Consider the following 10,925-nt stretch of genomic DNA (forward strand, 5'->3'; position numbering starts at 1 on the left):
AAAGGAAAATCTAAATTGCTGTGTCATAATTTTCGTTTTAAACTAAATTTTACATTGTTGTACGTAAAACTTTAGTCCATTGCAAACTAAGGTGCTAATTGTATCTCTGGCTAATACAGACAGACAGACAGAGCGCAACTTTGTGTAAGAATATTTTGAAATAGTACGAGCGAATTGTGTTCATAGGAAGCGTAGAAATTGTACAAGAGGAGTGACGCTGAGTTACTGTAGCCATCGCATTTAAATCGAAAAACTAAAATGTTAATACAAACGCCCCCGCAAAATCAGCAGATTTATGTAAACTTTTAGGAGGGGTATAAGGGTAGTAAACAAAAGTACTAGACTCTAATAACACTTAAACTAGTTATAGGAATAATGGGCATTCTCCTTTTGACCTTTTGTCCCGTTAATGTCATTGTTTGCTTCATTACGATTTCTTACCATTTGTATGTCCAATATATATAAATATTTATTTTCTGATATCCGACACCATATAATCGTAAATAAAATGTGTTGAGTACGTCGTTAAATAAAACATTTCCTTTTTCTTATATATTCTGTTTATTATTATAATTTAGTTTTTATATTATTATTATTATTATTATTATTATTATTATTATTATATTAAAACGACAATATAATACTGAAAGTAGTATACCATTAACTTTATTTTTCCATCTTTTGTTTGAATACTACAGTTAACAGAAGGTTGTTATTAATATTTTCATTATCTGAGATTCCTATAGTCCACTGCCAGGTGTGCTAGAGGAGTTCGGGATATTCCGTCACGATTGGACAATGACGGACAGGCCGGTCGTCCCAGGGGCCACGCCCACTGGGATTGCTATACACACTCTTCCAATCACAGGGAGGGTCCGGGCCCTGGGTGTACAGAAATAAAATAAAATAAGAATCTCTGTTCACGGTTGGAAATTAGGCCAAGCGGCGAATACATTAAAGCGTTGACAGATATTTAAATGAGGAGTTTGAAAAGGCTTCTTCCCGTCGTGTAGAGCAGGCTGACGGCTGACGGCGCTCACAGTCACAGCCACGCGAACCCAAGTAACGCTTCGGTGGACTCTCAGCCCGTTACAAATCCTGTTTACTCAGACAGATCGCGCGACCCACACGAGCCGCGAGACAGCCGCGCCGAAACACGCGCCCAGGAGCACGTCACCGCAGAACGTCAACACGTCACCGCAGAACGTCCACACCCGACCGCAACCACGATGACGACGGCGATCAAACCTCGTCTGCCTATGACGAACATCTCCATATGTGACGGCAACAGGCTGACGATCGTTACAGGACCGTGTATTCTTCTGAAGGCGACCACGGTTGCCCAGCAAGTGCAGGCGCTGCGACCCCTGAAACAGATCAAACCTAACGAGGAACCAGAGGCGCTGAGATGCAAGAGGAGGATAGACTTCCAGAAGCTAGGATACACTCTACCCAAAGCGCAGCCTGCAACTGTTCATAGACGCAATGCAAGAGAGCGCAACAGAGTCAAACTGGTAAACCTCGGGTTCGAAACTCTGCGGGAGCACGTACCAAGCGGAAAGGTGAACAAGAAACTCAGTAAAGTGGAGACTCTACGATCAGCAGTGGAGTATATCAAAGAACTGCAAAACATCCTCAACTGCTATGACGAGGAGACTTCGCCGTCGCCCATGGATGTAGGTAGTAACTTCGAACAGACCATCACAGATTCTGACGTCATTGGAGGCTCCCCCAGCATCTCAGACACGTCCAGTCTGTGTTCACCGGAACATGACCACAACGACAACGCGCTCAACAGCTACGTGGACGGCAGTTCGGCCGTGTCGGACGATGACTATAAGATATTCTCTGTTGGCGATATAGACAGTGCTCTGTGTGGGCATCAACAGATAACGAGTTCAGTGGACAGTGCTCTGTGTGGGCATCAACAGATGACGAGTGCAGTGGACAGTGCTCTGTGTGGTCATCAACAGATGACGAGTTCAGACGCTTCCTCCCCGGGCAGTGCGTGTTCCGAGTCATCGTACGATTCGCTCGGCTCCATCGACGATAAAGACATTCTGCGATTCTCTCGCTGGTTGACGCAGCTCTACTCCTCGGCCGTACACGACTCCATCTCAGACACAGGTAACAGCTCGGGTCTTTATCGTTAGTACAACCCTGGCAATTAACCATGGCAATCGGCAATGCCATGGAGTATCCAAATTTCTGTTATTTTTCTTTTAATTTATTATTATTATTATTATTATTATACTGACAAATTAAAGTCCTCTTTTAAATATTAACTGCAAAACTGCTATGAAAGATGCCGTGGATACTATTTTTCCATTGCACTTTTTTACCAAGGCCATTGTCTTATTTGCCAGAATTGTATCATTAAAAATGTTCTACAAATGATATCCTGGAACCGAGAACAATATGGTTTTCAATAATTATTACCAATAAAATGAATTTAACTGTTAATATATTCACACATTTAAAATTATCGCCAATAGAATGCAGTTAACTGTTAATAACAATTCCAAAAGACACTATAGAAGACAAAACTCTATAACAATTTAGATGATGTCTGCCTATCACCAATCTAGGGTGCATTCTGCAATATTTCTTGTGCACAGGAATGCGATGTTACTTAACAATACATTTCACCTTCTTGAATATTCTTTCTGCATAGTAAAATGATATTGTTTTATATAATAATATTAAAGTTTAAATTTCTTGAGTATACCAATGCGAGGTTGTACTGTACATTAACTTAATTTTAAATTAAACATAACACGAGTTACAGTTTGTTTTGTGTAGTGACACCACTCAGCACATTCATTTATTAATCATCGACATTTCCATGTCAACAATTTTAATAATTCTCACACGTAGTCTTCAGTAGAAACTTACTACAGTGTTTCACTGGCAACATATATACACTTTCCCGCGGACCGACAAGACATACCATGATCTTTGAGGTTGAAATTACGAAAAACAAAACCTGAATGCTTCACTTTGGCATTAGTTTCCCTGGTGGACCGTGTTCATTCTCAAATAATGCCTTGTAAATCAGTAATGCTGACGATTTTCTTCAGAAGTACACTTTCTGACAGTTTATTGTGCAGTACACCAGATCACTCTAGGTGTAGTTTAATTCTCAGTGTTTAATCAATAGATTTTAACAGATCAAACTGACATGTGCTGTAGAGAATTACAAAAGTTCATGTGGCAAAACTTAATATTATCCACATCGTGCTTAATTTAGTCCTGTAGTTTGCTATTTTATAGAAATCAAACCTATTAAGCAACCACCTTAACACATCGGCCACCTGTTTTATAATGTAGTAATTGATGTGCAATGAGCAGCCGCCTGTTTTAAAAAGTCTCATTTGACTGCATAGCCCAGGTTTGACTGTGTTATGAGACGGTGCGCGATTCGGGTCGCCAGCACGTCGCACTGTTAAAGGTGTTTCGATCGGTCCGTGTCTCGCTCTGTACCCGGCGTGAGACGCTACTGCTCCGTGGAGCACATCGTAACGCTCCCCACAGGTCCACCCCTCAACAGGCGCTCTCTGTGCACGCGTGACAGAGCTAAAAAGCAAATCTTTTCACTTAGATTGCCTTGCTCCCAAAACCAGATGAGTGTTTTCAGTAAGTAAAATGTCTATTAGCTTAGTAATTATCTTTGGGAACTATTTCAGACGACTGAATACCACGGCACATGGGCCATTGTGGGACTAAATATTTGTGCTCTAGATGGAAGGCGACCGCTAATAAATAGCCATGGTAATATGCTTGTATTCAAGGCAGCTGGTTTTATCCCATGCTTGCAAAGCGCCTCAATGCTGGCGGGCGCGGGTTTTAATTTGGGTGTAAATCAAATAAGCGCTCTGTCCGCGAGGAACTCCATAATGGGAGGTGTACATACACTAACGCGGTCTTTTGAAAACACCCAGGTAATGGTTATATGGAAAGGTTTGCCCCTTTCAAAAGAGGGGAGGGGAAGTAACGCGTGCACCTGTGGGGATTTATCTTCAGCGAAATAGTTTTTAAATCAGTTTTCTTTTCTTTATAATTTTAAATTAATGCATTTTATCTTTAATCATTTTTTATTTATTTTCAGTTTCACAAGTACAAAGAGAATCAGTGCAGAGTCAACTGTCCTGAAACTGTGGAGACCAACGTGGACTGGACAATAGTGTATCAGAGACTGACATCGATAAAATCACACTATTAACTTTAATACCTCGTAATGGTGCCAGAATATCAGTTTCCGAGGTCCTAACCCATGGACTAGTATCTCTGTGACTACGAGACAGGCGCTATACGAAGACATTGCCACTAACCGATGCATCGTAATGATAAGATTTACATGTTTACAAAGGGTTATTTAAATCTCACGTGCATTGCACTGTACAGAGTTACGATTGTCACTGCGATAGCGAGTCGTAGTTTTGAGTTATAGTGCACCAGACGATATTCATGAATATTTAACAGTCTAAAGACACATCAGAACGTCCTTTTATCTTTCAAATAAGATCATAGTATTTTGTCGTTTTCTAAGCGTAGCTTCATTTCATGGCCAGTGCTTGACGAGAAGTGGGCATCCACCTGCAGTGTGTGTATGTATAAAGTTACTGTCTGTCACCTACACACAAAATAAGTCTTACGTGAACTCCACTAGGGTCTGGATTATTCTATGCTTGACTCTTTTCAACACAATCTTACACATGTATACTGCAGTCTTACGTGTCGCTAGATTCCTTTCGTATTTCACCCGTATAGCCGGCCTGCTATCGAGGGAAGCTTCTTTAACAAGCACTTGGTTTTAAAACTCACACAAGTTTATAACTGTCAAACAACCACGGTCCTTCCTCGACATGTTTTACTGGTTACTACTAATCTGTTTAAGACAAATACTTTCAGCAACATGTTTTACTGGTTACTACCACACTGTTTAGGAAAAAACTATGGTCCTTCATCAACATATTTTACTGGTTATTACCAATCTGTTTAACAAACAACTGTGGTCCCTCATCGACATGTTTTACTGGTTACTACCAATTTGCTTAAAACAATACTTTCATCGACATGTTTCCCTGGTTACTGCCAAACTATTTAAGAAAGAGCTATTGTCCTTCGACAGCATGTTTTATTGGTTACTGCTAGTGTTTTAACAAAAGACTTCAGCAAAATGTTTTACTGGTTACTGCAACATGTTTTACTGGTTACTACTAGTGTTTTAACAAAAGACTTCAGCAACATGTTTTACTGGTTACTGCTAGTGTTTTAACAAAAGACTTCAGCAACATGTTTTACTGGTTACTGCTAGTGTTTAACAAAAGACTTCAGCAACATATTTAACTGGTTACTGCTAGTGTTTAACAAAAGACTTCAGCAACATATTTAACTGGTTACTGCTAGTGTTTAACAAAAGACTTCAGCGACATGTTTTACTGGTTACTGCTGTGGTCCTACATCAACATGTTTTACTGGATATCAATTGTTCAGTTGATGATTCGCCTAGCTACACCTCAGTTGATGACTCGCCTAGCTACACCTCTAGTAGCCTGCTATCAGCTATGAGTGAGTGGGCTCATAACAAGGACGAACGTTTACACAATTATATTATTATTTAACAAATGACCTCACATATTTACATCGAAACTATTTTCAGTAAAGTTGTATTTTGTACAGTTTTATTTTGATAGGCTTTACATGTGCGTGTTTTATGCATTATTTAATAATTTATTAACAACGTCACTTCAGAATTCTTGATAAAAAGAATATGTATATTTTTATACATCAATAAATGGTTATATTTTCAAGATTTTGTTTCTTGTTGATTACTAGTATAAGATAAACTTGAGATATATCTTTAGTTTCAGCAATAATTCTGGTATACTTCAGTCGTGGTGCTGGTGACAAGGTTGTATATTGTCCGAAATTGACAAGAACGTTCTCTATTTTAAACATCAGCTCGTGTATACCTCAACTGCCGTGGTGTACGACCGCGAGCACTGTCTCTAGCTGTACTACCTAGATGGCAAACTGACAAGAACGTTCTCTATTTTAAACAGCAGCTCGTGTATACCCCAACTGCCGTGGTGTACGACCGCGAGCACTGTCCCTAGCTGTACTACAACGATGGCAAACTGACAAGAACGTTCTCTATTTTAAACAGCAGCTCGTGTATACCTCAACTGCCGTGGTGTATGACCGCAAGCACTGTCCCTAGCTGTACTACAGCGATGGCAAACTGACAAGAACGTTCTCTGTTTTAAACAGCAGCTCGTGTATACCCCAACTGCCGTGGTGTACGATCGCGAGCACTGTCCCTAGCTGTACTACAGCGATGGCAAAATCACAAGAACGTTCTCTGTTTTAAACAGCAGCTCGTGTATACCCCAACTGCCGTGGTGTACGACCGCGAACACTGTCCCTAGCTGTACTACAACGATGGCAAACTGACAAGAACTTGCTCTATTTTAAACAGCAGCTCGTGTATACCCCAACTGCTGTGGTGTACGACCGCGAACACTGTCCCTAGCTGTACTACAGCGATGGCAAAGTGACAAGAACGTGCTCTATTTTAAACAGCAGCTCGTGTATACCCCAACTGCCGTGGTGTACGATCGCGAGCACTGTCCCTAGCTGTACTACAGCGATGGCAAACTGACAAGAACGTTCTCTATTTTAAACAGCAGCTCGTGTATACCTCAACTGCCGTGGTGTACGACCGCGAACACTGTCCCTAGCTGTACTACAGCGATGGCAAACTGACAAGAACGTTCTCTATTTTAAACAGCAGCTCGTGTATACCCCAACTGCCGTGGTGTACGATCGCGAGCACTGTCCCTAGCTGTACTACAGCGATGGCAAACTGACAAGAACGTTCTCTATCTTAAACAGCAGCTCGTGTATACCCCAACTGCCGTGGTGTACGATCGCGAGCACTGTCCCTAGCTGTACTACAGCGATGGCAAACTGACAAGAACGTGCTCTATTTTAAAGAGCAGCTCGTGTATACCTCAACTGCCGTGGGGGTGGGGGTGGGGGTGGGGGTGGGTGGGGGGGGGGGGGGGTGAAAACCACCACACATCCATCCAGAAAATGAAACATGGAATTTGTGTGTATTTTCTATTTTTAGTCAAAGATTCTTGGAGTCACAGCAGATAACAGTTTTGATATTTTAAAAGTTAATTACGAAAATATATATGGGATTGATTAATTTCTGGCTGTATATCATAAATAGATGTAAAAAGTGCCAGATATGACATTTACATGTATGACAAAATACCGCCTGTTATTAGTACTGTCTTAATAATATGTTTCCCACTGTGATCTCCAACAATGTTGTCCTTGTCCACTCTTCTATAAAGTGAATTTATTCATGGGTACAATCGCTTTGTACTTACCAGCACCCACCTGACTTCACCTTCGTCATCTGCTGCTAATAAATGTTATATCTGGTCTGTCCCACACCACTAACTAACAACTAATATTGCAATAGGTCGGATATAGGAGATGTCTTTGATCATTGTATCCCTAGCGACCAGACTAATTTTACAGTACAGTTACCAGGAAGTGACAAGAAAGATTGAACTGACATGTGAAAGTGGAAGGCATATACATGTATATAGTAGTAGCAGAGCTGAAAGTGAAGTGAAGAGACACAACAGTTTTGCGAATATCCAAGGCGTTGCTATCGGTTAGCGGTCAACCACTCATGACAATCTATCAGACGGGACAGAATCATCGTCCTGAGGCATTTGGTATCATCACTGATTCTGGGGGTTATTCATGAGTGCGTGTTATGGCCTCATTGTTAAATCATTTAAAAGAGCATAATGGTTTTGTAGTTTTGATTTAGACCAGCGCGCATGTCAGTGTGACCAGGCCGATGTTCACGGTTCCTCTTTTGTACACCTCCCTCACCAGGAACTAATCTGCGTCGTTTTTCGCCAACGTGTGCATGGGGTGAAAAATATAATTGATAATTATTTTAACGCCAATTAATTATCGAGTCATTCAGTGGCTGTTGAGGCTGTGATAGAGTTAAGTGCGGCATTAATAATTCTGTTTGCCGGAACACTTGGCCCTCTCATTACGGGTGACGAGCCTTTGTGCGCTTCACACCTCTGCGTGACCGAACCCTATCCGACGACGACAGCCAATAAATTGGAGAGGAAACACACACCCGCTACCCGTGTTCAGCTGTCGGCAGCCACCACTGTCACATTTCCGTGGCCGCAAGGAGGAACCGAATCCCGGTCTCGGCTACCCGCTTATAACAGTGAAATGAAAAGTCAATAGTCACACACGTGCGAGCGAGTCCACCACGAAAATCTGCTTGTACACACACGTGCGAGTGAATCCACTAAAACACCCCTGATTATACCCAAAAAAAAGCCCACCCCCCAAAAACCCTATTTCTACTCACACGTGTGTGTCAGTCCACTAAACAAACCCTGATTATACTCACACGTGAGACTGAGTTCACCAAACAAACAAAAAACAAACAAAAAACCTGATTTGACTCACACGTGCGAGTGAGTCCACCACAAAACCTGGTTGCACTGACACGGGCGAGTGAGTCCACCACAAAACCTGGTTGCACTGACACGGGCGAGTGAATCCACCACAAAAACTGGTTGCACTGACACGGGCGAGTGAGTCCACCACAAAACCTGGTAGCACTGACATGGGCGAGTGAATCCACCACAAAACCTGGTTGCACTGACACGGGCGAGTGAGTCCACCACAAAACCTGGTTGCACAGACACGGGCGAGTGAATCCACCACAAAACCTGGTTGCACTGACACGGGCGAGTGAATCCATCACAAAAGCCTGGTTGTACTCACACGTATGTGTGGTTCCACTACAAAGAACTAGTTAAAACGTACAAGCAGATCACTGTACAAACAGGTACATGGACTTTATTGTGCAGTTGAGCATGTAATCACACCATGTCGAAACATCCTTTTGTTTCTGTTGTGTGTAGAGATACCATGACTTGTTTTCAGTTGTTCTTCTACGCTATACATTTATAAACAATGGAAACACATTGTCACGACTTGTAAAATGTGTACAATCATTGTACCTGCCATTATTGTCTATAAACAATGGAAACACATTGTCACGACTTCTAAACTGTGTACAATCATTGTACCTGCCATTATTGTCTATAAACAATGGAAACACATTGTCACGACTTGTAAAATGTGTACAATCATTGTACCTGCCATTATTGTATATAAACAATGGAAACACATTGTCACGACTTGTAAAATGTGTACAATCATTGTACCTGCCATTATTGTCTATAAACAATGGAAACACATTGTCACGACTTGTAAAATGTGTACAATCATTGTACCTGCCATTATTGTCTATAAACAATGGAAACACATTGTCACGACTTGTAAAATGTGTACAATCATTGTACCTGCCATTATTGTCTATAAACAATGGAAACACATTGTCACGACTTCTAAACTGTGTACAATCATTGTACCTGCCATTATTGTCGGGGGCAGGCTGGAATTTGCCCGAATTAAATGAAAATGCCAGAATCTGAATAACAACATTTATTCCTATTAACATTACAAATAAACAGCTATATAGGGTTACAAACGAATCACTACGCATTTTTTTATGGATTACAACTAATTTTAATGATAGAATGTTGGAAAAACATGGTACATTTTGCCCGAATATCTGTATCATTTTTGCCCGAATTTGAGGTTTTACACCAGCACTGGTGGGGGAGTTGTCTCCTTCCCCGCCCCTTCCTCATACGCTTATGCTCCCTCCAAACAAGACCTGATTTTTATCTTTTTAAAAATAGTGTAGGATACACAACAAAAAACAACGACCGTACATATTCGACCCTGAGTGGTAGGACATAGACCCCTCCAACCCACCCCCACCCCCACACCAGTTCCTACGGAACTGTGCTGGGGCTATCTACATATACGAATTTGATTTTAATATCGTACCAGCATGTGGCCATGCTTGCAGTGACTTATTGTTTCAGTTGCTGAGTTGAAAACTCTTAAGCTACGGTCGTCGGCTTAGGCTGGACGTCAAGCAGTCCGTTTACCAAGTAACTGAACCCTCAACACACTGTCACTTACTGCCGTTTCATACAGGATTACCTACCTCATCAGGAGGGGATTTAGGAAGTCCAAAGCCGTGTCTACATTGACGTTGACACCAGATATTGCAATGCATCACCACCAGAGGGCGCGGTAGGTAGAACGGCGACCGGAAGAGATATGGCGCAAGAAGACAAACACGTCTGGAGAGCGCGCGCAGAGCAACAGACGATTTGACGTCTGCTGCGAGCAGTTCTGAGCAGAAGGCTGTTTACCGTCGTGTCCGGCGTGTTGACGAGATAGACGATTGGAGTCCCCCGCACACAGGTGTGATGGCCCACACGAGAGCAAGGCTTCATAAACCCTTTACAAGAATCAGTTTCGTAAAGCCACACGTCGGCGGGTACAGACGAGTAAGAAATATAAAACAGTCTGGTAGACTCTCACTCTTCGGATCATTTACAGTGGCATAACCCTACAGCAGACGTCAGGGCCACACACTGCACTCGCTTGGAATAATATATTTCTCAGAAGAATTATACATGTATTTAATTTATTTCCAAGACGATTCTTATACAGATAATATAATTACATCATTGACATTTACTTATGACAGATTTTATATTTGACATCTAGTGCCATCGTTGCCTAACGGCCTGGGTGTAATAAAGTTCTGTTCTGTTATCATTTTTCATAGGTAAAGGGAGTGTCACACTGTCCCGAGATAAACTCGCCATAAATCGCCGCGGATGGCCACGAGTTGTCAGCCGATTTTTTTGTCAAAATATTAACACGAGTATACCACGATATCTCTACGATATGTTTGGCGAAATAGTACG

General features: G+C 41.7%; 1 protein-coding gene across 1 annotated transcript; it reads left to right on the forward strand.

The window, feature by feature from the left end:
- Positions 1-258: 258 nt before the first annotated feature.
- LOC121370199 lies at positions 259-4,184 on the forward strand. The gene is made up of 3 exons (XM_041495314.1): positions 259-297; positions 1,014-2,127; positions 4,109-4,184. The coding sequence occupies exons 1-3, from the start codon at positions 259-261 to the stop codon at positions 4,150-4,152; spliced, it is 1,197 nt and encodes a 398-aa protein (XP_041351248.1). The 3' UTR covers positions 4,153-4,184.
- Positions 4,185-10,925: the final 6,741 nt, after the last annotated feature.

This window comes from Gigantopelta aegis, chromosome 4 (assembly GCF_016097555.1).
Source record: "Gigantopelta aegis isolate Gae_Host chromosome 4, Gae_host_genome, whole genome shotgun sequence".
Taxonomy (NCBI): domain Eukaryota; kingdom Metazoa; phylum Mollusca; class Gastropoda; order Neomphalida; family Peltospiridae; genus Gigantopelta; species Gigantopelta aegis.